This window comes from Eptesicus fuscus, chromosome 3, assembly GCF_027574615.1.
Source record: "Eptesicus fuscus isolate TK198812 chromosome 3, DD_ASM_mEF_20220401, whole genome shotgun sequence".
NCBI lineage: Eukaryota > Metazoa > Chordata > Mammalia > Chiroptera > Vespertilionidae > Eptesicus > Eptesicus fuscus.
This window is the reverse complement of record NC_072475.1, coordinates 63993712-64021331: the sequence shown is the minus strand read 5'-3', so window position 1 is coordinate 64021331 and position 27620 is coordinate 63993712. Positions and strand designations below refer to the sequence as shown.

The 27620-nt window shown below is 41.5% G+C and overlaps 1 protein-coding gene and 2 long non-coding RNA genes across 3 annotated transcripts in view; 1 reads left to right on the top strand and 2 right to left on the bottom strand.

Moving 5' to 3' along the window:
* The window catches only part of GAP43 (growth associated protein 43), a 104390-nt gene that overhangs the window by 34906 nt on the left and 41864 nt on the right, over positions 1-27620 (top strand). Inside the window, exon 2 of the mRNA XM_008146623.3 lies at positions 24457-25066. Within this exon, the coding sequence (XP_008144845.2) occupies positions 24457-25066 (610 nt within the window). The remainder of the gene's footprint in view (positions 1-24456; positions 25067-27620) is intronic.
* On the bottom strand, positions 1757-14254 carry LOC114233392 (uncharacterized). The gene is made up of 3 exons (XR_003619541.2): positions 14157-14254; positions 2943-3000; positions 1757-1875 (listed from the first exon to the last, which is right to left on the bottom strand). It is a non-coding gene; the product is annotated as an uncharacterized LOC114233392 (long non-coding RNA).
* Positions 14483-27620, bottom strand: part of LOC114233393 (uncharacterized) — a 42820-nt gene continuing 29682 nt past the window's right edge. The window contains exons 2-3 of the long non-coding RNA XR_003619542.2: positions 15628-15679; positions 14483-14524 (exon numbers count right to left, since the gene is read on the bottom strand). This is a non-coding gene — a long non-coding RNA (uncharacterized LOC114233393). The remainder of the gene's footprint in view (positions 14525-15627; positions 15680-27620) is intronic.

The following is a 27620-nucleotide window of genomic DNA, read 5'->3' as shown; positions in this document are numbered from 1 at the left end:
AGTTTAAAGGAAAGAGGGGAAAATATATGTATCACTTGGCAATTCATTCATTTACTCCACAAATATTAATTGAGTCCCCACTATGTTCCATGAACTATGCTAGGAACTGATGTTGAAATGGCCAATGGGACTAAGTCCCTGCCCTCAGTGAACTTACATTACAGTCGGGTAGAGGGCTAACCAGTCACAAGAGTGGCCCTAGTATGCTGGTAAACATTCTGCTTAAGTAATGAGGCACAGGTTTGTTCCTTTGGTGACTTGCCTCAATGTCAGCCCGGATAAAACCAAAAGACAGGCCTAGTAGTTTTCTCCACGGACCTGCTCACACCTCCTTTGCTGTGCTTCCCAGGCCTCTGCACCCTACTTCGTGGTCTTTCAGAATCCTGCCATCAGTCTTCTCTCAAATGAAAATGTACTAGTCGTTGGCCTCTTACCTATAAAATGTTTATCTTGTCTAGTTGATTTTATTAACATTAGTAATCAAAAAGTAGAGGTATAACTTCCTTACTTCTGGTATCATATGCATTTTAGGTGGTATTGTTTGCCACCCCACCATATCAGAGACTAGTATCCTTTAACCTTGTTTGGGGGTAATGGGCAGCTCTGACGTTAGAAAAGCTATGGACAATTTATAGGAAAATAATTATATAAACATAATACATACCAACGAACTACAGTACATACTATTTCAGATTCAGGGACACCCTTAGACCACCGCATGTATCTATTTTCAAACTTGTATAATTCCAAGTACCGACCCAAAGGGTGGGAGTGTGTGGAACATGATGGGGAGCAGAGGAGAGGCTTTAAGCAAACTTTACTTTTTCCTAAGCAGGGCTGGTTCTGCCCCGGGTCTCTGCCCACTGTTTCTCTCCCAGCGCAGGCAGTTGTCTGCTTGGTCTCCCTTCTCAAGTCTGGATTTTCCTCAGCCTTTGTCTCCCCGCACCTCCCCCTGCATTTACACTCGGGTTTCAGTCCCACCGCCTCTCTACTCCACTCTTTCTCTGCCTCCTTCAGGCGTTCCCTCTGGTCTCTCTTCAGGGTGACCTCATCCCTTTGTTTCTGCACCGCTGCCACCAGTCAGCCGCTCCCTGCGCCCCCAGATCCCGGCTGGGGCCGGGCTGCGGGGTGTCGGGAGGGGCGTTGAGGACCGCAGGGTGTGGCTGGGACCCGGCGCGGGGCGTGGCCTCTGCTTGCAGCTCCGAGAGCCACTAGCGGAGCTCCTCCTCCAACGCCCCCAAATCTCGGGAGATGCTTCTTGCTTCCCCAGCACAGTGCGGAGTTTTATATTATCTTAAGGAAACGCCACAGACTCTTGTTTGGGAGATAATTGCCTCTTTCAGTGGCTGGGACAACAAACGCCCCAGCCCGCGCGCCAGGCCGGCCTTGATGTGGAAGCAATAAGGGCCAAGCAGGCTCCCTCCTCAGCCCTTTGCTGGCCTGCGGTGGGCAGCACCTCCCGCCTGCTTCCTTGTCATTAGAATACAGCAGAGATGAGAAAAGTAAGGTCAGAGCCCAGAGACAGTGATTCTGCATTATTAGGAAAAAGAAAAAAAAAATATCTAGTCTTCTTCATGTGAGCTTTGTGTTTCTCAGGATAACATTCAGGCTCCAGAGACCATTGCAAATGAGTTTCTTTGTGGGGGCGGGGTAGGTAAGTTGAGCAGGTGGGAAGAAGTGAGATGACTTAGGTAAGTGTGGCCAAATTCAGACTTGGTGTGAGATTTCTCTCAGCCTGTAAGCACATGGGACCAGTGCATATTCATCCATTCAGTAGTATTGTTTAAGAAAAATCATTGAAGAGACATTTTAGGTGATACAAACAAACTTGAACACTTCATGAGTGGCAGCCTCCATTCCCAAGGGTCCAGGGACCTGCAAAATGGGTGGAAGGCAGGAAGTTATTTTAAGATAAAGAATAGGAAATGCTGCCCTGGCTGGTGTGGCTCAATTGGTTGTGCCTGGTCCCTTGCACCCTTAGAGGTAGTCAGTTCTATTTGGTTGGGCACATGCCAGGATTGTGGGCTGATCTCAGGTAGGGGGTGTACAGGAGGCAGCCAATCAATGTTACTCTTTCTTTCTCTCTCTGTCTCTCTCATCTGTCTCTAAAAAATCAATAAAAACATATTTAGAAAAAAATAGGAAATGTCAAGGTAAGAATCATCCAAACCTATAAAGATATTTTAATGTGTTTATTCTAACCAAACTGACAACAGTTGCCAGGAAGCAAATGACAGATTTGCACCTTATTTTATACATTACAATAAAATGATGAGATGTAAGGAGAGTTGCATGAAATCCGTTAGAGGTAGATTATGGGGGCAGGAGAAAACAAAGTAGGGAAATCTCTGGGAGTGGCTAAGAAGCAAAATGGAGAGACACATATTGCTTTTACGTGGGCGGGTACAGGATAGTTAACATTTACAGCACCTAGAGATGATATTAGGGAGACAAGATAATGATGAGGGGTTCTGTGGTCTCATGCTCTGGTGCCAGCACTTGTGCTCTGGGGGGTCTGGAAAAGATTACTCTGGCATTCCAAGGATATGTTATCTTAGATGCAAAAGGACAACAGGCAGGCTCACTTCCTTTGTCAAGGAAGCTACAGGCCTGGGACATGACTACCACCAAGAGCTGCTCTTAGTTAGGAATTTTGTGTTCAAACCATCCTATGTTCCTTTCAGTCTCTGTGTTTGTAAGGCCCACCGGAGCTTGTCAGGGTTAGTATGTGGCTTCTTTCTTTGTCCACAGAAACAAGGAAGTAAGTATAGAGCCCAGAGTTGGCTTGGCATTTGGGGACTGTAAGTGGATATACTGCATTTCTGATCAAGTGGAGCACTTACAAGGACATAAAAATTATTTAAGTTTTGGTTTGCTGACATGGCATCCCTGGGGAGGAGCGGCCTAGAAATTTATTTTCACAGTATGTATTGAACACTTACCCTGTGATGGACTTTGTTTCCAGCTGTAAAATGACCTCAGGTCCACGTGAGAGGAAAGCTGAAAGGAAGAGAGGGAGAGAGCCCAGGTGTCAGGCATTGAACTACTTAGGGCCTGGGTGGGTCCCCAGCCCTGGGGTGGGGTGACTTCGAAGATACCTGGGAGAATGAAGGAGCTGCAGAGGGGCAAGTGCTGAGGGCAGGAAGCTGGTGGGAGTTTGAGTTTCCTCTCCCTGTATTCTGACCTCTTTTTTTTTTTTTACTTAAATAGGTTGAAACCAACTGTGGCAAAGGATGAGTGATTTGCACATCTTATTTACTTATTTTTAGCAGTCTTGGTTTTTTCCTTCAACTAGGACAGTAGATTTCATTCAGATTTTTCTCACAGACTGATGATTTGGCTTAAAAATTTGTGAGGCAAAGCATTCTTTTAGAATGCTTCATTCTCTCCCGTGAAGGCTTTGGGGAAGGTGGGGAAGGCGCAGTTTTTTTGCTGACTGATGAATGGTGTGTTTCTGCATGCCGAGAGGGTTGGAATTAGTTGCCTAAGGAAGGTGGTGTCTTCTTTCCTGATGAGGTGGGTCCTTTGCTAGTCCACAGAAGCATGTGAGAGAAGTCATCCTGCACTGTGCAGAGTCAGGACTCTGAGCACATGGGAGGCTGAGGCTGGCTGAAGGGCAGATTCTGGGACAAATTCTGTGACAAATTCTGTGCTAGATCGATTGGTGATCTTGTCTGGGGAGTGGCACATTTTAGAAAGATCTGAATCTCATGTTCAATGTATATAATTAGTTTTAGAAGATAAGTGACATTAGAGGCCAAAGTGTTGGGAGTGGGGGCTGCCCGTGCCAGAACAGGATTAGATCACAGGCGTTTCTCTGATGTTTTATTTTTTTAGGGAAATTGGAAAATAAACCATACAGAACTGAAATTTGCATACAATTAGGACTTTGGTAGTTTGCATCTTAAATCTCCTTGTGAACTCCCTCAATGTGCAGACACCGTAACTGAGGCCTAGAGAAGTGAAGAGACTTGCACGAGGGTGTAGTCAGGTTGAAACTGTCAGATGTACAGCCCTGGTCTCTGGTTTCTAACCCAGGGCTTTTGCTGCTTTACCTACTGGCTCTTATTTCTCTGAATTTTCATTTAGAGCAGAGGTCCTCAAACTTTTTAAACAGGGGGCCAGTTCACTGTCCCTCAGACCGTTGGAGGGCCGGACTATAGTTTAAAAAAAAACTATGAACAAATTCCTATGCACACTGCACATATCTTATTTTGAAGTAAAAAAACAAAACGGCAAAAACACCCGCATGTGGCCCGCGGGCCTTAGTTTGAGGACGCCCGATTTAGAGAGACATTCAAGAGGAACTATGGACTTACCAGGACAGGTGTTATAGGTCAGTACATTTCACATTGTGATGTGCAAAGGATTTATTAAAATGCAGCTCCTGGTGAGTAGATCTGGGGCGAGGTTACAGTGCATTGCCACCCAGCTCTTGGCTGTACAGATGCTGCTGCTCCATATTCTGAGCAGCAAAATTGTGAGCATCACCTTTCCTCTCTGCCTGTCCTTTCTCACTGATAGAGTAGCTCTGGGAATTTAGAGCCCCCCCCCTTTTTTTTTTTGCTTCCTCCTGTTACCAGGTCATTGTGCTCCCTCAGCTAATCTGGATGTCTTTCACTGGCTGTCCTCACCCAGACCTGAGACTGTTAGAAATAGTCCCTAGAGACGGGTATCTTGAGCTGAAGGGTATGATCTTTTGTCTTGTGAGTTAGCACCATCTAACTTGATTCCACACAACCTTTCACACATAAGCAACTTGCTCAAATCTGATGGTAAAAAAGCCTCTTTTCTTTCTCACACAAGGGGCCTCGCAGCTGCAGCCTCTTGCCTTCTGGGAGTGCAGCTGGCATGTTGCTTAGCTCATAGGGGTGGCCTTTCAGCTGGGGCTCAGCAAGTCTCTTTGCTTCTGATGACCAGTCACAAATTGGAGGTTCCCATGACCCCTTCCAACTCACAAGGCCAATTGCAAGTCCAGGTTGTTACCTATAATTCTGACTGACTGGCTGTAAATCAGAGGTTCCCACAATCCACTTCTTGGATTCAGTCAATTTGCTAGAGAGGCTCACAGAACTAATCTGTTTACTCACTAGATTACTGGTTTGATAGATATAGATATAGACATAGATATAGAGATATAGATATAGATATAGATATAGATATAGATATAGATATAGATATAGATATAGATATAGATATAGATATAGATATAGATATAGATATAGATATAGATCTCAGGAACAGCCAGATGAAAGAGCTGCATAGGGCCAGGCATGGAAATTGAGGGGAGGAGCTTCCATGCCCTCTCTGAGCCTGACACTCTGCCTGTATCCCAACTGGTTCACCAAGCTGGTAGCTCTTCAAACCCTGTCCTTTTGGGATTTTATGAAGGCTTTATTACATAGGAGTGATTGATTAAATTATTAGCCATTGGTATTTGATTCAACCTCCAGCCCCTCTCTCCTTCCAAGAGGTCAAAGTGAAAGTGAAAGTTCCAACCTTCTAAGCCCAGGTATATTCTCCTTAGGTGGGGGTCTAAAAATGATCTTACTAACATAACAAAAGATACCTCTATAGTTCTCATCACTGGAAATTCCTAGAGTTTTGGGACTTCTAAGATCATTTTTAGACCCCCACCTAAGGAGAAATGGAGACAAAGACCAAATACGATTTTCTTAATATAAGTACCAATAGCACAGACTTTACTATTAATAAAACAATATTTCTGTCCTCAAAGAGTTTACATAGTAATTAAGAGTTTGGGGATTGGTGTTTCTGGTTTCTTGGGATATGGTCCTAGAAGTGGCATTACTGGATAAAATGAGAGTTCCATTTTTAACTTTTTGAGGAAACTCCATACTGTCTTCCACAGTGGCTGCACCAGTCTGCATTCCCACTAGCAGTGCACAAGTGTTCCTTTTTCTCTACATCCTCGCCAGCATTTGTCCTTTGTTGATTTGTTGATGATAGCCATTCTGACAGGTGTGAGATGGTACATCATTGTCATTTTGATTTGCATCTCTCTGATGATTAGTGACTTTGAGCATGTTTTCAAATGTCTCTGGGCCTTCTGTATGTCCTCTTTTGAGAAGTGTCTATTTAGATCCTTTGTCCATTTTTTATTGGATTATTTATCTTCCTTTTGTTAAGTTGTATGAGTTCTCTGTAAATTTTGAAGATTAAACTCTTATCAGAAATATCATTGGCAAATATGTTCTCCCATGCTGTGGGCTTTCTTGTTGTTTTTTTGAAGGTTTATTTTGCGGTGCAGAAGCTTTTTATTTTGATGTAGTCCCATTTGTTTATTTTCTCCTTAGTCTCCATTGCCCTAGGAGCTGTGTCTGTAAAGATGTTGCTACAACATATATATATCCCAAGAAACCAGAAACACCAATCAGAAAGGATATATGCACCCCTATGTTCATAGCAACACAATTTACAATAGCTAAGATTTGGAAACAGCCTAAGTGCCCATCAGCAGATGAGTGGATTAAAAACCTGTGGTACATCTACACTATGGAATACTATGCCACTATAAAAAAGAAGGAACTTTTACCATTTGCAACAGCATAGATGGAACTGCAGACCATCAAGCTAAGCGAAATAAGCCAGTCGGAGAAAGATAAATATCACATGATCTCACTCATATGTGGAATATAATGATCAACATAATTTGATGAACAAGAATAGATCCAGAGACAAATGAGGGGTGGGGGAGGTTAGAGAACAACCAAAGGACTTGTGTGCATGCATATTAGCATAACCAATGAACACAGACACTGGGGTGGTAGGGGCTTGCCTGGGGTAGGAATGGCTGGGAGGGGGGTCAATTGGGGAAAAAGAAGACATATGTAAAACTTTAAAACAATAAAAAAAATAAAAATAAATAAGTAAATAAAATTTTTAAAAAAGAGTTTGGGGAATAAGTACACTAATAACTACAATGCAAAAATAGAAACAAAAAGTCCCCAAAGATGCAATGGCAGTTTAACATAATGGTAGCCCCTGCACATTATAGCCTGTGGGCTGAGTTTTTATAACCATGAAATGGTTGACAGAAAATCAAGATTAATGTTATTTGTGTTACTTTAAAATTATACAAAATTCAAATTTAGTATTCTGAAATAAAGTTTTATGGAACACAACCATACTCATTCTATGTAGCATCTATAGTGATTTCCCATGACAATGACAGAGTTGAGTAGTTGCAACACAGACCAGATACAGGGGGTTGGCAAAAGTAGGTTTATAGTTGTGAGTGCACAAAACACAGTTTATTCTTGTATTATGATTTATTTATTATTTATTGTACTTATTATTTTAAATTAATATTAATATACTTTTGCCCACCCTGTATATGGCTTAGAAAACCTAAATATTTACTATCTGGCCATTTGCAGAAAAAGTTTGCTGACCCCTGGACTGTCCATTTAGGGCGATGTAAGAAAACTCTCCAACCAAGGAGGTGAGAATTGGATGAGTTGTGAAGGGTATGAAAGAGAAATGTTTGAGGGGGCTCACATCCTAAGTGAAGTCAGAGAACTCAGGAAGTGAGGAGCATGTTCAATGATTAGCATGTGGATTTACTTGGCTAAAGTAAAGAGTATGTTCACTAGAGAAGTGGGAAGGACAGACTGGAACCATTTCATAAATTGATCAAATGCTAAAATAAATCATTAACTTCTTAGTTTGATAAGCAATGGGAATATTTAAAGGGTTTGGGGAGAGCAGGGTTGGGGTGGTTGGGAATAAGCATGTTATAAAACCATAATCCTATCTAATAAAAGAGTAATATGCAAATTGACCATCACTCCAAGACACAAGATGGCTGCCCCTATGTAGACACAAGATGGCCACCACAAGATGGCTGGCAGGGGAGGGCAGTTGGGGGGGACCCAGGCCTGCAGGGGAGGGCAGTTGGGGGAGACCAGGTCAGCAGGGGAGGACAGTTGGGGGGGAACAGGACTGCATGAGAGGGAATTTGGGGGGTAGGCCTGCAGGGGAGAGCAGTGGGGGGGACCAGGCCTGCAGGGGAGGTCAGTTGGGAGTGACCAGACCAGCAGGGGAAGGCAGTTAGGGACAATCAGTCTGGCCGGGGAGCAGTTAGATGTCAATCAGGCTGGCAGTGGATTGGTTAGGGGGTGATCAGGTTGGCAGGCAGAAGCAGTTAGGGGCAATCAGGCAGAGGCAGGCGAGCAGTTGGGAGCCAGCAGTCCTGGATTTTGAGAGGGATGTCCAATTGCAGGCAGTCGGACATCCCTCAAGGGGTCCCAGATTGGAGAGGGTGCAGGCTGGGCTGAGGGACACCCCTCCCTGTGCATGAATTTCTTGCACCAGGCCTCTAGTTCTAATAGAATTAGCTCAATCTGATAAAATGTGTAGCATAGAGTGGAAGACAGACCAATTAAGACAGCTTCTATAGTGTTCACTTTCAGTGTCTGTTTTAAACCTTAGAATAAGGGACTAATGCTCCAAGAAGGAATTTCAGACTTTTGGTAAAAGGAAAATCTTTGTCTAGGTGTTCCCTGCACACCCGCTACCACCGTTGCCAGCCACCCCGATTATTACCTTGATTCTACACAGTGCTTTAAATCTTCTGTGGTATGTTTCTGGGTGCTTCTATACCACGGCAGAGCTGGACTGATGTACACTCGCAGAGGCTGCACAGGTATCAGGCAGTTTCATTTTGTTAAGTTCACTGGTCTTTGATGTGACTTTTAAAACTAAGGAATTATTCTAGCCTGAAGCTGTTGAGTTACCCCAACTGCAGGGAAAGATGGGCGTTGGATTGCCCTGGGAATCTTTTATTCCGAGTCTTGGGTCTAGTCCTTATCTGACACAGCAATAGGGAGCATCATCGACTTCTGGTGAGTCAAGCAGAAATGTGGGAAGAGTGGTTACATCACCCTACCTTCCTGGAAGTCTTGAACTCAAGTCTCCCTGTGATGACACAAAAGATCCTCACTTCCTGCAGTTTCCCAGTGCCAGGCACAGACCTGCTGCACTGTGTCTCTGGGCTATGCAACATCACTGATGAGAGGGTTGTGGCACAACTCATAGCTGTCTAGGCATCAAGAAGAAAGTAATTTTCATTGATCTCAGGACCTCAGAATCAGACTCAATTCAGTTTAATATTCTGGCTGAGAGATTAGGTTATAATAAATCACTGGATGGCAGGTTCATATGGACTGATTCAGAAGTTGTAGAATTTGCCTGCCTAGTTTTAAAAATGGAGTAGAGGTAGTTTTTCTCTTTGAGGGCCACAGAGGGTGCAGTTTCTCCCCACCGAACCACAAAGTGGGAGCTGGGCTGGTTCTCTGTGCCATGATGAACACTGTCCCTGTTTCTCCAGGGAACTATATGGCATGAGTAATATGACGTTTTTTGAGAATATAAGCTGAGCAAGAAATATGATGTCCGTGGAATAGTTCTAGAAGGATTTCTCTATCTGCCTCACTACAATTGTCAGGAAAATAACAGAAATAGTTGGTTCAAGGAAAAGGCAAGTAGAAACTCTGGCTGGATTTAAATTCTCGACATTAAAATAAATGACAGAGCCTGCTCTTTACCACTTGCTCAACCCCTTCCTGATGAAAATGTATATGAGGTTGACTCTAGTTTATTCATTGGCTTCTCCCATTTAATTAAATAGCCATAATTCCTGACCCGTTCCTCCCACTTCCTCCAGTATTGCTTTCTCTGCCCTCTGATATTTTCTCTCGCTTACTTTCAGAATTAATAGGAAACCTGGTCTCTAAACTGTTTTCAACATCTCATGTGTGACTCCTCCCTGTCAAAATCTTCACAAGGAAAATGAGTCTGGCATCACCTGGGGATGAGGTCATGATACCAAAGCCCTTGCTTTGAAATTTTGTTTGTGCTTTTCTATTGTACAGAGATTTTGAAAAGGGGAGGATGAAATTTCAGTGACAGGTCTGAAGCCTGCTCCTTTAGACACTGAGAACTAGCCCAGCATTGACTGGCACTGGCCATGACAGAGTCTGGCTCTGGATTTTTCTACCCTCCAGTCCACTTTTCACCTTGCTTGGAGCCTTGAGGGGAAACCTGCAGAGAGTAGATGGGCCCTCTCTTCCTAGGGTGATTTTATCTCACGTGCAACTTGTACAAGTATTTTGAGTTCAAATCTGGCTCAGCCACTTACAAGCTGTGTGATTTTGAGCAAGTTACTTAATGTCCCTGTGCCTCAGTCCCTTCATCTGTAAAATGGATTTAAATTGAATGTGTCTGTTTTTAAACCTTAGAATAAGGGACTAATGCTCCAAGGAGGACTTTCAGACTTTTCATAAAAGGAGAATCTTTGTCTAGGTGTTCCCTGCACACCCCCTACCACCATTGCCAGCCATTAATTAGTCCCTTATTCTAAGGTTTAAAAACAGTACCCATTGCACAGCCTTGTCAGAACTAAATTAGTTAATAGCAGTATATGTAATATATTTAATAAATATATATCTGTGTGTATACATAAAGAACATAATAATCACCCTGGTTGGTTTGCTCAGTGGATAGAGCGTCGAACTGCGGACTAAAGGGTCCCGGGTTCAATTCTGGTTGGAGGCACATGCCTGGGTTGTGGGCTCGATTTCCAGTGGGGGGGCGGGTGTGTGCAGGAGGCAGCGGTCAATGATTATCTCTCATCATTGATGTTTCTATCTCTCTTTCCCTCTCCCTTCCTCTCTGAAAATATATTAAAAAATAACATAATAATGTACTTAGAAGAGTATTTGCACATACAACTATATAATAATAGTTTTTTTAAGATTATTAGTATTATTTTCTCCAAGGATCTGAATGTATTTTATAGTATTTACCTTTAAAGAATTTTTTTTTTTATTTTGGTGAGGGGGCATTTATTATTTTTATGAAGTATGTAAGCCCTAAAAAATTCTTTCATGAGCTATCAAAGAGAGAAAAATCATACAATATTTATCAAAAAAAGGCACCTAATCCCTAATCTCTGAAAAGCAGCAATTTTCAATTTATTTATATTGTCTTCTTTCAATCAATTAGTTATTGAGTCCTTTCTCTTTTTTTAATTTAAATTCTTTATTGTTTAAAGTATTACATATGTCTCCTTTTCCCCCCTTGACCTCTCCCTGCCTGCCCACATGAAGCACTTTACCAATACTATTTTTCATCATCAAGAAAGTTCTGCACAGTAGGTATTAGTATTACAATATGAGGGATGAAGACACTAAATTCTAAAGAAATTAAGTAGTTTACCTTAGGTTGTACATTTAAGCAGTAGCTTAGCCAGGATTTGAACTCAAATCATTTGATCCCAAAGCCAGACCAGGGAACATGTAATCATGTGTCAGTCAGTGTCAGTGACTGATGACCAAGAGAAAACTGGATGCCAAAATCAAAGGAGAGGCAAGAAAGGAAGAATGAATAGGACAATAACATCATGAGCAAATGTAGACTCGGTTATGATTTACAGAATTTTCTAGTGTCTTGTATATTTGCCTTTAAAGTGTTTAGCAGCTCAGGGATAAGAATCCAGTTAAAATGGGAGTCTGTCCTCAAACTGTGTGTCTTTTACCCAGCACCTGCCTTACCCTCCAACAAAAAAATTCAATTTTTTCCCACACATGGAAGAATACAGCATATCTCCTAGAATTAGAGAGAAAACATACTTGTACTTTTTTTTAGATTTTTTTCAAGTACTATTGTAAATGGGCAGTCACACACCTAGTGATTGATATAGGACATTAAGGCGTGTGTAACTTAATGTTGATAGATAGCAGTGTCCCTGCAAATCATCCCACTTGCTATGCTACATCATATAAACAAGCACACTGTAAAGAGCAGTATGTTTGCTCTGCAAGTGCAGCTTCAAGAAAAATCTCCTAGCTCCCCCTCCAAACATGTTCCTGGCCCTAGTCCCTCCACATAGAAATTCTGTAGCCGCCTCCTTCATAAGATGTGAAATGTAGACCAATTCTGTTCATTAAAAAGTACTTCAAATAGTCTTACTGCTGATATTAGCATTGTTACTTATTCAATGACACTTTCTGAGTATTATGTGTTGAATTCTTAGGTTGAATTCTCTGATTTTTTAAAATGTAGGAGATTGGAGGCCTATGTTTAAGACCCATTCTATTATTGGGGGGGCTTTCCACCAATCTGTTTTTTATTTTATAAAGGGGATAGCACATATGCTTAGCCTATTTTATTGTAATTTCTTGAGGAACAATTTTATGAAGTTGAAAGTACTTTATAACCTGTAATATAAAAATTCAAGCTACTGTCTTTTTTTTTTTTTTTTTGCAAAAGGTATTTCCAAGTTCTTTTCCATTCAACTAGGCTTTATAATGACATGAACTCTGATGACATATTATGACCCTCACTAGATATTAGGTACAATGACATTCAGAAGAGCTTTACTAACTATCCAATGGGGCTGCATTGGATAGAGTTGGAAATCCCAAATCATGATGCTCCTCTCTCCTCAGGACCAGATGCTCCTAAGCTAATCCCCCACAAAATGTCTGGCAGCTGCATCCAGAGCTTTTAGCAAACATGAGTAAATAGTCTACATCTCAGGCAATTGTTTTTCTGCACAGGCAATTGTTTTTCTGGATGTGTAAGGGATATGGCTAGGAAATAAGAGCTAAATGAGATTTTTGGGATGAGGGGTTGTCAGGTGAATGGCATATACTCTGAGAATGAATAGACTTCTAGTTTAAGTGTATTTCTATCATCAAGATGCTGAACCACATGGAGGTTTAGGAATAAATAAAGATAGAATTACCGTGTGTTAGGAAGTACGGGAGTAGGATTGTGATTTATCATGGACAATGCAAACAGATCTGCCTCCTTCCCAAGGATAGGAAATAACTGGATTGAGTACTGTGGCATATTTTGGATGGTTTCCTGCTTATTCTTTTGAGAATAGATAGCTTACTAGTACTGCAGCATTAAGGAACTGGACTCTATCCTCCCTGTGTGGGGGGAATATCAGCAATCATGGAGATGAATACATCTCACAACCAAACCTCCTTTGGTATTTATCTGATTAACATGTCTTGACTTATTTTCATGACACTGTAGAAATTACTCTGAGATGAAATTACTCATGATGACGGGAATGATTATGATGAGAAAAATAGTAGCAGCTACTCCTTTTTGAGTATGTACAATATGTCAAGGACTCTGCTAAGAACTTTATATACATTAACTCCTTTAACCCTTACAACAACCCAATGGAGATAGCCCTGATATTTCTGATCTTACACATAAGAAAACCAAAGCTGACTTGCCCAAGATCAAGAGTTGATAATTAAGTGGCAGAATCAAGATTCAAGCCTACACACCTATAACTTTGCAGCCCATGCTCTTATGCACCAGGGAATATTGGCTTCCCACATTCCATTTTAAAGAGCACTGGATGGGGAGTAGGATTGAGGGTGGGCTCCGGCATTTAGAAGCTGGACCCCTTTATGTTTTCTCAATGGTCTCAATTGTGTTGTGTTCCTCACATGGTTCTGATGAGGACTGTATTGACATTCTAACTGTATATGCTGTACAGTCATAAATGTAGAGGATAGAGGAACCTGACTGCAGAAGAGTGGCTTGATGAAGCCCCCAAGCATTAGTCCCCAGAGCAAAGCAAAGATACACAGCCAGTGAGCTGGGTGCTGCCCGTTTGTGTGCTCTCTGATCACTAACATAGTCTGGCTTGTAGTCACTTAACTGCAAATAAATATTTTTGGAGCAACAACCATGTGCCAACACTACCTTCACTACCAAGACTGTGAGAATTGTACAAAACTGACAAGGTCCTGCTCTCAGAAAATTTACAGTCCAAGGCAGGTTTCAGTTAACGATGAAACGAAAATAGATGTCAGTGATTCTGAGCACAAAGAAGGAAAAGCAAGGTAAGTGGACCAAAAGTGATATTTTGGGGCAAAGATACATATTAGAGTGCATGAGGAAGATCTTTCTCATTCACTTATTCATGGAACAAAACTTACCAAGTACGACTGACTTAGAATGTAATTCATGAAAGACGTTTAACTAAAAAATGAGTTAATCACTATTTGGAGTAGTAGGAAGAATATAGTAATTTTTAAATAAGTACTTACCTTGTCCTGTATTCCTGAGTGTCCACCAGGAGTCGTTTCGCAGTGCCTTACCTGGGAGGACGACAGTTCTCTGCCAGGTTCCTGGGCTCGGCCTTCTCTTTCTGCTGGTTGGCTCTGAGTACCTTCTCCAGTAGCTCAGGCTGTGCTTCACTCTTTTTTAAAAAAAAATATATTTTATTGATTTTCTACAGAGAGGAAGAGAGAGGGATAGAGAGCCAGAAACATCGATGAGAGAGAAACATCGATCAGCTGCCTCCTGCACACCCCCCACCGGGGACATGCCCGCAACCAAGGCACATGCCCTTGACCTGGAATCGAACCTGGGACCCTTCAGTCCGCAGGCCAACGCTCTATCCACTGAGCCAAACCGGTCAGGGCTGTGCTTCACTCTTATGAACTCTCAAGTGAGAAGAATTCATCTGCGATAGTGATACAAGGGGCTGCCTGTTACTAGGCTGCTTTTCTGTCTTTTTCCAGCTGCATTGGCTGCCTGCTGTTCTCCCTTTTTCTCCAGTTGTTAGCAGAAGTCTCACCGTCCCTCTTATGTCCTGGTGTGTGATTTCAGCCTTTTCAGTGGCTTGATGGGGGAGTCCCTCCCTTTTTGTTCCTAGCTCTAGTATGCTGTCTTTAGTATGCTGACTCTTGTCTGTTAGTGGTCTCTATAGGCACAGACACCTCTCTCCAAGAACAGGGTGTAGTGTCTGCCCACCTTTCCCTTCTTTGAGCATGCCAATCGTAGAGGTAGTAAATACTTGTAGAGGTAACGGACACTTACAGAGATAGTGAACACTTGTAGAAGTAGTGAACACTGATGGAGGTAATAGACACTGGTAGAGATAGTAAACAGGCAATGCTTATCAAAGGATCTTCTCCTGCTGCTCAAGAGTGGAGCCCCTTCCTCCCAAAGCTGACTCTCAGCAGGTATTTACTTGGGCATCAGTGACTTTGACTTTGATTCAGTCAGGTTACTTAGACCTTTGTCTGCCATACCAAGGATTTTTCTGAAAGAGTTTAGGCAAATTATTCTGTTCAGCATGTGCCCTGATAGATCAACCAACATAAGTAAGTGCCTCATCTCAAACCTGGGCTCCTCCCACTCCCAGTTGGAGAAATGGGGCCTTCCTTCCTTAAATGACCAAGGAATAGTCATCCCATCCTACAACTTTAGGCCCTGAGGCTCATTATACTGATAAGTATAAATAGAGAGAAGGGGAGCATCTCTAATAATCCCCCATGAATATTTTCACCTGTTTTACTAATGGAAAAGCAGAAATATATATTTAAAAAATAATTCGATTGATATGACTACAGGCAATCCATAGATAAGATGAATGTCATTTTTTATCTTAGACTTATTGACATTTCTAGGAGCTTTTAAAATTACTTTTATCATAATGTCATTTCTATAGTTGTGTGACTTCTCTCCTTGTCTGACCCTTGCACGTTCATTTTTATAATTGGTTTTTGTGTTCAACTTCACCATCTGAAGCCAGTTATTCAGTTAGGTGTTGGGGAAACATACTTATCTTAGCCAGATGCTGTTCTTTGCCCATCGTCATCTTTCTGAAGTGGCACTGCAATGTTTAAATTTAGATTTATTCAACAAATATTAATGATCATCTACTATATATCAGATGCTATTTTAGAAACTGGAGATTCGGCTTTAAACAAAATAGACAAAGTCTTTAGTATGCTTGTCTGTTAGAAGGCACTAATTCAATGTGCCCTTTGCCTCTTCTCTATCTGTCTTTGTGGGACAAATAGAATTACTAATATATAAAATAAAATAAAATAAAATAAAATAAAATAAATAAAATAAAATAAAGATAACGCTTTTGATTGGACACTGAGTTCTCCAGTATTACCTCATACTGTGTTGAACATGCCTCCTCATATTCTTTTGGAAGCAGGTGGGCTGTACATGTTAAATAAATAATATATGAAATTGAGCTGAAGACCTATATCTTGATCACCAGCTATTATCTGAAAAGCTAACATTACTATTCCAATGTCCAATATAGGATATTTGGTTTTCTTACATAGTGAGTCAATTAATGAGCATTTATTGTCTACTTATTATAACTCTGGAGCTGCAGCAGTATGCTGCACCTTTCAATTAAAGGGAAAAAACAAATTCCCTTACTACTACCCCCCAGGACTTGAAAGATCACTCTTAATGTCTCACATTCCCCTGGAGAATTGCTTAGTTATCATATATTTGTGCTCTCACCTGCCCAGGAACTAAAAAAAGACTTCTCACTGGACTGAAAACCAGAGGTTTCAAAAAGTGATGATATTTCTTGGCAAAATCATACCAGTTTCATTGTTTCTACCTACATCCTGCTCCCCAACTCCTCACACCATAGTTAGATTTTTTAAACTGGATTGACTATTGAAGGAACCCTATGTATTCTGGGAGTGCCTATTCATCTTTTAAATAACACCTCCTTCTTTTCTACAACTGCCCAGAAACCTGAAGGCAATTTATCTCCATAACTGGAGGAGACTGGCCCATCTTCCTTTCCTTTCCCTCCCCCATAAGGGCATTTCACTGTATTTATGAACTTTGGCTTGGTTCAAAGAAAGCACAGAAACTCCACTGTGAAGTCCTTTAATATTTAGATATTTCCCCTAAAGTATGTGCTATCAACTATGCTTAAAATCAACTACGCTTAAAAAATAGTGAAATTTTCTTATGTGTGTGTCACCTCAATAAATTATTAATTAAAATAGAATGAGTCATAAGTAAATATCTTCCAGATTTTATATATATCCATCAACACTTTATTCTGTTTTTCTATGGGTTAATAAGATTCTCATAGGCATGTAAACTATACTGTGCTAAAGAAAACTTTGCTTAGAATATTTATATCCCTTCAATTTTGCTTCTCAGAAATATCTTTTGTTCAATCACGTTGAAAGTATTTTGGTTCACTAAAAATATTATTAGAAGAATTGGTATTACATCAATGACTTTCTAAAGCATTTAAAATTCAATCCTGCTTAAGAGAAACTTTGAGGTATTATAAAAGTAGTATTTATAGCTGGCAGCAGTAGATACAGGGCCAAGTTTTTCAGTGCTCTGAAGGTTGAGGCATTCCTATGATAATTGGAAAACGTTAAATGAATTGAGGTGTCCCAGTTAAATGGATGATGTTATTTTAGTTCTAAAAGTCAGCTTTCATGGATTTTTGCCCAAATTTCTTTTGTGACATAAAGAATGCAAATGTTTGGACATCTTAGAATAAATCCTAAGTTATCCACGTCTCCTTCCCCCAGAGAGAAAAGAAACTATTAAGCAGAATAACAATGTTGGATATTAAATAACTACTTCTTCTTCTTTTTTTTTTTTGCTTTCTTATCTGTAATTCTTAAATATTAATGAAAATTATTGCCCTTTCATCTAAAGGATGTAGAAATTTGACTAGGTCCCAACAAATGAGTGTAATGGTACCCTTCATCTTCTTCAGACCAACATTCATCCAAGATTTTAGTCTTGGTTGAAAAGTAAAGATTTCAGATACCATGGTTTTCTCTAAAACTTCATAAATTACAGAGCTCCCAAATATATTGGTCAGTAAAAATACTAAGCTACAACAATGAAAATTCTCGAAGAAGTTATTACAACTAGTAATGGTACTCATCCTACTTGTAATACACTGCACTGGAATGTCCTACTCAGTGAATTTCACATTCAGCAACAATTATATGTAAAAACAGAATAATTTTTAAATTCCCTCAGAAGACATCAGAGCTCAGCACAAAAGCTTATTTGTGGCAAGGCTGAGTACAAAAAAAAAATAAACCTACATATTTTAATGAGACTTATGAACTGACTCTTTAACCACTAAATACCAGTATACTCTTTTTATGGCCCTCCTCCATCTATAACTCACATGTTTATTCTATACTAGAGGCCCAGTGCATGAAATTTGTGCACGGGTGCAGTCCCTAGGCCTGGCCTGCAATTGAAACATGAGTGTCTGGCATGGAAGGGCAGGTCCCAGATGACCTCTGGGCCCTGGGCAGCACCTGGGCCCCCAGGCCTCCATGTGCCCCTCTTCACCTGAGTCACGGCGCTTCAGTCTCCACATGGAGATGCGGTGAGCACAGCAGGCTGGGGCGCAGCATGGGCCTCTGGGCTGCCCAGAGGCGCTGCATGGAAGCTGGGCGGGCAGCATGGTCTCTACCCGCTGGCCTTGCAGACCGGTTCCTGTGTGAAGCCATTGGGGAGCCTGACAGGCCCCTGCAGTCCCAGCGGCTGTGACCTGGCTCACCTGGAAGAGGCTGCACAGGTGCGGGGTGGGCTTCTTATGGGTTCCTAGCACCTGAGCATGGGGGCTTCCCCAGTGTGCAAGCCCTGGCGTCCCGGGGGAGTGTAGCAGGGGGAGTGAGAGCGAGCTCAGTGAACACCCCGCATTCTTACCGCACCTCCATCTCCATTATCCCTGCCCCCAGGTAGCCAGCGGGAGGTTGGTTGCCAAAACTCACCCCCAGTTCCCTGTTCCAGCCCAGGGCCTGGCCCTGATCAGGCAATCAGGGCCAGCCAACTGCTGGTTGTTGTCTGCGGGGCAATTGGTCAGGGCTGGGCTCCCCACCCAGCTCCCTCAGCACCTGGGAGCACCAATTGCCCCCGGCTGCTGCCACTGGTTTCTCTCTATGGGACAATTGGCAGGGCAATCAGGCCCCCCCGCTTGCACCCACCTTGGCCTGGTGCCGCCCGCTCACTTGCTCCACCATCCCACCACGGTTCTGCTCTCCTCAGGGCCCATCAGGGCTGGCAGTGCCTCCACTGCTGCCCACTGCCAGTTCCATGTCGCCGATGCCCTCCATATTCCGTGCCACCCCCTGGTAGTCAGCACACATCATAGCAAGTGGTCAAACTCTCAGTCTCCAGGTCAAACTGTGGGTCAAACGACCACCTGAATATTAGGCTTTTATTATATAGGATGTATAATTTGCATATTAGGCTTTTATTATATAGGATGCCTTACTCCACAAGATGGCTAGAAGATCAGGTGTCTGCTGTGAATTCCTGGTAAATTATTGATTGTTAAAGCACTATGAACTTATTTTAACAAATAACATTTAAAAAGGAATCTTGTGTGTCCTGTGTGGATAGATATACTATTCATCTCAGTAGAGTGTATAAGGTGCCTTGTATAGGCACTCGGTATTGTTAAATAAGTAGATAAATGAGAAAGTTACAAGGGTGCTTAATGGATTGTCTGCTACAAGAAAGACCAAGCTATTCCAGGTCACTGAAGCAATAAAATTGGACCTGGGTTGGGTGGGAGAGGAGAGGACCTGAGTTGAGCCACTCACACACTCTGAATTGCAGCAGGTAACTTTTCAGGGCCAGGATGGCTTTTTTATTTATTTATTTTTTTAGAAACTGAAAACGTTGTGCTAAATGTATTGACTGATCTCTGGTTTCCTGGGGCTCAAAAGTCCTTTGTCTTGGATATAGTCTTCTCTTTCTTTTGTTAAAAAATATGTTTTTATTGCTTTTTAGAGAGAGAAGAAGGAAGAAGAGAGAGAGAGGGAAACATCAATGTGAGAATAAAACATTTATCAGCTGCCTCCTGCACGCCCCCTACCGGCATGTGCCCACAACCTGGCATGTGCCCTGACCAGGAATCGAACCAGCAACATTTTGGTGCACAGGACAGCTGAGCCACACCAGCCAGGGTTTCTGTTTCTTGTTGAGAAAGCTCAATTTGGCCTGACATCTTGGGGTTGCCCCCACAGCTAGTCTTAGGAAAGGTTCTCTTCTTCCTTCATCTCTCTACAAAATATGCTCTCAGTCCAACTACTTCTAGTACTGTGAAATGAATTAAACCAGAAAATAACCTCTAGTTTAAGCTAAATTAATAGAATCAATTACAGTTTTTTTTAAAAAACAACACACACACACACACACACACACACACACACACACACACACACACAATCTGGCACTGTCTAGCTTATGACCCAGTTTTTATTTAAAATAATTTTGTTTCTAGATGCCTCTGTTCAATCACTTAAGTCTGACCTCATAGGCTGATTTCTTCCCTCCATTTCCCTCCTCCTTCTGTCCTCTCTTCTCTCCTCTTCTGTTCTTCCTTTCCTTCTCCTCCCTTCCTGCCCCCTTTTCTTTCTATCCCCGTCTCCCTCTATCTAAAATATTTGTAATACTTGTCTTTTTCCAACCAATCTCTAAAATCCAGTTTCCCTAAATTTCTAATGACATCAAATGGTCCAGCCTGTTCCTCCAGGTAGAGCTACATGCCCATGGAGGACTTTGAGCACCTCTCTGGGTGTATCAACCCATCTGGGCACCTACCTTTTACAGAATAATCTTCACCTCTCACTTCTAACTCAATCTTTATAATTCTCTTCCTTCCTGCCTACCCCTTCCTCTCTTGTGTTTCTTAAACTCCTGGATTGTTCAGGTGAACCTGGTCCCACAATCTTGGCACCCAAATCTACTCTGTGCCTTTCTAAATAATCATTTCAACATAGAGGCTGTGTACAGAAGCTTAAACACTAATCATTTGAAAGGTAAAGTGGCAGATGATCAGAAAAATTGAAATGGGAACAGAAGGATTGAGTGGAGCTCTTCCTTTATCCACATAAAGTTTCTTTCTTTATATCATGCAGATTCCCAGCTTCCTTATTTTATTGTTTTCCAGCTTTCTAAGAATTTAATCTCCTTCACTTTATGTTCTGAAAAAAGGGGAGGGGCTCTAAAATTGTAGCTTTCTTGAATCACTTTTCTGCACACCTGCCCTCTCTGAGATAATTGGTTTGTCTACTTCCCAAGGAGCAGTATTTGTATTAAAGAACCACTTGGCATCAATGCCCAAGTGCAGATGTCCTGTCATATAAGATGGTGCCTCATTCAGAAAACTCAAGATAGAGTAAAATAAATTAACAGCATCTCGGCTCCATGCTCCATTCACAACTGTTAATTTAACAGGGTTATGCTTCCATCTCTGAGCAGAGAGTGCCTGGCAGGGACAGCTGCTCCCGTGCCCCAGATTGTGCCTTGTGTCCCAGTAGGAGTCTTCAGGAGCAGCAGGAGAGTGGGAAGGCGGTAGTTCATCAGAGAACTGAGCAGTGCAGCATCATGGTCCCTGGAGGAGGGAGCAGGACGGGCCTGTGCAAAGTGCTTTTCAGTTAGTTCTTCTTTCTTTGTGTGGTTATACACACAGTTACCTGAGGAAGAAGAAGAAGTTGTCTTGGATTTTACTGGAAAATTGTCAGTCCTGCTTTTACAGTCATAAAGAGTTTATTTTAAAAATACTTTTGTATATCCACTGCACATTGATTAATTTACCTAACAACAGGCTCATATGTTTGTCCAAATTATGTCAGACAGGCCTACATCATGATTAGCTGGATCTAGGTCACTGGGGCAGAGCTGGTACGACAGGTGGAAAACGTACCACTGTGTTGGCCTGCTGTAGCTTACTCTTAAACTGGAGCAAAGGCCACGGTCAGGCCAAAGTCAAGATTGAAGCCAACCATAGGACTCAGTACATAATAAGCACTCTTTTTGTTGTTGTTGTTGTTGTTGTTGTTGTTGTTAATCCACACCCAAGTATATTTTTTCCATTGATCTTTAGAGAAAGTGAATGGATGGGGAGAGATAGAGAGAAACATGGATATGAGAAAGACATCAATTGGTTGTCTCCCATACCCACCCCAACCAGGCTGGAGATTGAGCCTGCAACTGAGGTACATGCCCTTGACCAGAATCAAACCTGAGACCTGTCATTCCACTCAATCCACTGAGCCAAACCAGCGAGGGCTATTATTGGTTTTTTTAAAGGAAAGTTGTTGCATTGTTCACTGTTGTATTTCCCCAGTGCTCCAGCGTTAAAGGAAGGAATGCACGGAGACTATAAGCAACCCCATTGGGGCACCATGGCGAGCAATGCAGCTCTATGGAATTTGGGTACTTGCCCATACTGTATATTTATTTCCATGAATATACCTTCTATGCCTATCCTCTGACTTAATTTCCTTGTGGAAAAAAGTTATATGCAGCATGTTATGCTGTAAATGTTGCATCAAATGATAAAAATTTTGTATTTTAGTCTCTTGATTTCAGTACTAGAATGACTATCGGTAATAACATAAAACTAATTTTAGGTTTAAATTGCTTTGGGGTTAAGAAATTGTGATTTGGTGAATATATACCACTTTTTCAAAAGTGGAAACGGTGTTTTTCTTTTCTTTTCTTTTTTTTAAACAAGAATAATGGCCACTTTCTGTCTTCAAATTGCGAAGATCTAGTGTATTGACTACTAATGTTGGACCACACATAGGGGAAAGTAGACATCATTTTGTGACCAGTATTCTGAATTGTCACATTTTAAGCAAAAGCCCCAAAGCCCTGAACTCCTTTGCAATTGTACAAAACCCTGATATAATTTATTTTATTTTATTTTATTTTATTTTATTGATTAAGGTATTACATATGTGTCCTTATCTCCCCATTGCCCCCAACCCCTCCCCCCACTCATGCCCTCACCCCCTGTTGTCTGTGTCCATTGGTTAGGCTGACATGGAATCATACAAGTCCTTTGGTTGATCTCTCCCCTTTACCCCCACCCTCTCCTACCTTCCCTCTGAGGTTTGATGGTCTGAAAAATGCTTCTCTGGATATGTTTTTGTTCATCAGTTTATGTTGTTCATTATTTTCCATAAATGAGTGAGATCATGTGATATTTATATTTTTCTGACTGGCTTATTTTGCTTAGCATAATGCTCCCCAATTCCATCCATGCTGTTGCAAATGGTAAGAACTCCTTCTTTTTTACCACAGCATAGTATTCCATTGTGTAGATGTACCACAGTTTTTTAATCCACTCATCTGCTGATGGGCACTTAGGCAGCTTCCAAATCTTAGCTATTGTAAATTGTGCTGCTATGAACATAGAGGTGCATATATCCTTTCTGATTGGTGTTTCTAGTTTCTTGGGATATATTCCTAGAAGTGGGATCACTGGGTCAAATGGGAGTTCCATTTTTAGTTTTTTGAGGAAACTCCATACTGTCTTCCACAGTGGCTGCACCAGTCTGCATTCCCACCAACAGTGCACAAGGGTTCCTTTTACTCGGCATCCTCACCAGCGCTTGTCATCTGTTGATTTGTTGATAATAGCCATTCTGACAGGTGTGAAATGGTACCGCATTGTCGTTTTGATTTGTATCTCTCGGGTGATTAGTGACTTTGAGCATGTTTTCATATGTCTATTGGCCTTCCTTATGTCTTCTTTCGAAAAGTGTCTATTTAGTTCGTTGTCCATTTTTTGAGTTCCCTGTAAATGTTGGAGATTAAACCCTTATCAGTGATAACATGGGCAAATATGTTCTCCCATGCAGTGGGCCTTCTTGTTTTGTTGATGGTTTCTTTTGCTGTGCAGAAGCTTTTTATTTTGATACAGTCCCATCTGTTTATTTTCTCTATTTTCTATTGCTCTAGGAGCTGTATCGGTGCAGAAATTGCTTCGGAATATGTTTGAGATTTTGCTGCCTGTGGATTCCTCTAGTATTTTTGTGGTTTCCCATCTTATGTTTAAGTCCTTTATCCATTTTGAGTTTGTTTTTGTGTATGGTGTAAGTTGGTGGTCTAGTTTCATTTTTTTACATATATCTGTCCAATTTTCCCAACACCATTTATTGAAGAGACTGTCTTGACTCCATTGTATGCTCTTGCCTCCTTTGTCAAATATTAATTGAGCATAGTGGTTTGGGTCGATTTCTGGGTTCTTTATTCTTTTACATTGATCTATATGTCTGTTCTTGTGCCAGTACCAGGCAGTTTTGAGATATTTCATTGTCTAAACCTTTACCATACTCTTTGCCCTGAATCTATTAATTTCTTGACCAGACTTGAAATCCTGGGAGGGAAAAAACGACACAGACTTTTCCATAATATTTTTAAATGTGAAGTTTTGTATAGAGTTCCTTTCAGAAACCCTGAAAAAACAATATCTTTCAGAGCTCTTTGATTAAAACCTAGAGTGGATGTGATCTGAATAGCCAAGGTACATCTATGGAATGGCTGGTTGAAGTTTGGCAATGCAGAGACATGGAGCTGGGGAAGGAAATACATCTAAATCCATGCCAGTGATTCTGCAAGGCCAAAAGGATGTGTTTTCCCATAAAATAATGTGTTTTCTACTTAATTCTCCACCATGAAGAGAGAGGAGGCTTAATTTGAATTTCCACAGTATTGTTGATGTCTGTGCTTGGCACAGTACAAATCATTCAATAACTATTTGTTAAATGCTATGATCTGAAGGGGAAAAGCATCATTCCACCTCTCCTTTTTCCCCCCCTTTTCTCCACAAAGGTTGAAAAAAATGATGAGGACCAAAAGATCGAACAAGATGGCATCAAACCAGAAGATAAAGCTCATAAGGCCGCGACCAAAATTCAGGCTAGCTTCCGTGGACACATAACAAGGAAAAAGCTCAAAGGAGAGAAGAAGGGCGATGCTCAAGCTGCTGAGGCCGAAATGAATGAGAAGAAGGATGACGCCCCTGTTGCTGATGGCGCCGAGAAGAAGGAGGGAGAAGGTCCCACTACCGCTGACGAGGCCCCGGCCACTGGCCCCAAGCCTGAGGAGGCCAGTAAGGCAGGAGAAGCTCCCTCCGAGGAGAAGAAGGGGGAGGGCGCCTCTGATGCTGCAGCCGAGCAGGCAGCCCCCCAGGCTCCTGCCCCCTCAGAGGAGAAGGCCGGCTCTGCTGAGACAGAAAGTGCCACTAAAGCTTCCACTGACAACTCGCCGTCCTCCAAGGCGGAAGACGCCCCAGCCAAGGAGGAGCCTAAACAAGCCGATGTGCCTGCTGCTGTCACTGCTGCTGCTGCCACCACCCCTGCTGCAGAGGATGCTGCCACCAAGGCAACAACCCAGCCTCCCACGGAGGCTTCGGAGGGCAGCCAAGCCGAGGACAAGATAGGTGAGCTCCTGGGAGGGTCAGAGGCCATGGGTGGGTAGCCCACCGGGGCCTTGCTGAAAGCCAGGCCACCTGGGCCATCAAGGGAGAGGGGAATGTCTAGAAGGTGTTTTTAAGAAATTAAGGAAAGCTGTGCTTAATTCCCCAAAGAGGCAGGACTAGGAACTAACTCTGGCCACTTATATTCCCAAATGCCTCCAATCATGAGGGAGAACTCCGGCAGGTAGCAGCCAGGACTAGGAAGATGTGGCAATTACCTTATTAATAGGATTGGCATAAACAGGAAAGCTAGGTAATCTTAGTTTTAAAAAATATACATTCTATGTGCAAGATAGACTTAGTTTAATTAATTACTGAGGCCACATATATTTTATGGACAGGAATTAACTAATGTGATTATTTGGCTTTAGGAAGTGCCTGTTATGAGTATAGCCAACTCCTTATTGATGCAGATGATCTAGTTTCTGAATTGCCAGCAGCAAAAACATAATCTCAGACCACCTTTCCCTTATCCCACAATATGTTACTGGGCATTCTCGCCACCAGCAATTGATGAGTAGTGTGCGTATGCTCGGAGAATGCTAATTATAACAGTAATCGGGGTCAAACTAATTAGGAAAATAAGTCTGTTAATGTTGCCAAAAACAAAAGAAAAACCCCCAATATAGAACATGTTGTGAAGTTAAACATAAATTATCATTTTAGTATAGAAGATGCTACTTTCTGCCATTTGCATAAATAATTGAGGGTTGACTGTGATTACAAACATGTTCTGGATTTTCTTTGGTTTGAAGCTCTTACTTGAAAATTGGAGTGTTTTCACCATTATTGCCAAAGAGTCTGTGCGGAATGGAAATAGAGCATTTCCAAAGCAAGATAAGTTTAACAGACTTTCACCCCTGGAGACTAAGACCTGTCCCTCACCCCACCCACCCACAGTGCTGAAGGAGGCCAACAGCCTCCATGGTCTTTCTGCAGCCAAGTATGACTCATTAACACCTTTCAGCCCCAAACACCTTACAGGTTAAGTTGTCTCTGTACCAGTTTTAAAAATTGGGTTTACTCCTTTAGAACTTCATAGACTTAACCCATGGTGTGTCCAAGGACCCAAATTTAGACTGGACTACACTGTGCCCTTGGAAAAGGACCTACTCCATGAGAACGCCCTGGGAAATGTTTGGCATCTGCCCATTAGATTGAAAAAGTAATTATTGAAAATTCGCCTTTATTTCCATTCTTCCAAATTAGATACTGGAGGATGGCAGATGATTATTCTAAATATTTTCAGTTCTGCCTCTTTTATCTTGCCCCAAAATTCTGTAAGAAGCCAGATTATATTATTATTGTTATTATATCAAATGCCTCTTTCTATCAGTAATTCATTTAAAATATTTATTCTGAATACATACCTGCCCCAGGGGCCAAACTTTGGGGTTAAGAAGATGAGGATTTTTTTTTCCTGGACAAGGTAAGGCATGTGGTAAAGAATATGGTGTTGGTTTTAGTTTACCCATAAAAACAAACCACTGTTAACTACTTTTCTTTAGGTTGAAGAGTTTAGCTTCAGTTATGATGGCTGAAATTATTTTGCATATGACAGACTGCTTATTGTATATCTTCAAACATTTTAGAAATTAATCATGCTTTTAAAATATAGAAAATAGTTGACATTGCTCAGACCATATTTTTAAACAGGGATTTCTAAAATTGTGAGCATAGACAGAAAGACATGATGTGATTTTTAGGTATATGATCATGATGTGGATTAATAGAATGACTGCTTGGATCAATGAAAAGTCTAAAATATAATATATCTTAAGAACATTTAGATGTATTATTTTTCAAGTTATGATAATCCGAATGAATTAGTAAAGTATTTTATGTAGTACATGCTCAGTAAATGTCAGATATTGAATAAATGAGAAGTGACTAGACTTAAATTACAGATAATTTGTTCACTCATCCATATAATCTTCCTGCAACCTTGCTTATTCTACACATATATTTGATTAAAAGTGTGTCTGGTCAGTAAAAACAAATAGAAATCATCCTCTGCCCTAAATTTTATAAGTTCTGGCTGAAGAATATCTCAGTTGGTCTGATTTTATTAAGTGCATTGAAAAGTAATTGAAGGTGTAGGTAAAGTTCAACTTGAGGGTAATTAAAAGTCAAATTTATTATTGTTTCTGAGCTGTGGCTAAGTAGTGTCCTCTGGGTTAGATCCTGAAATGCTGCCTGTAGTTTTCTTTGGACTGATGTATCTATTAGTCTTGCGTGCTGTGTGTGACAAGCACAAATTACCCAGATGTAGTGAGTTTCATGGAATCACAGAAACTAGAGGTGACAAGGAGATCTATCACAGCATCTTGGACCCAAATTCCCATGGGCCCTGCACATCATTTTATTCTATCTTCCATTGGATTGTTTTGCAATCCAGGTTAAAATAACAATATTTCCAATTGGTCTCTCCTGTTTGGAAATGGATGCCTACTTTGGGTTGTCTGGAGAGGTGTAGAGAGATAATCTGAGAAAGTGAGTGGGCTTGGGGCAAAACAAG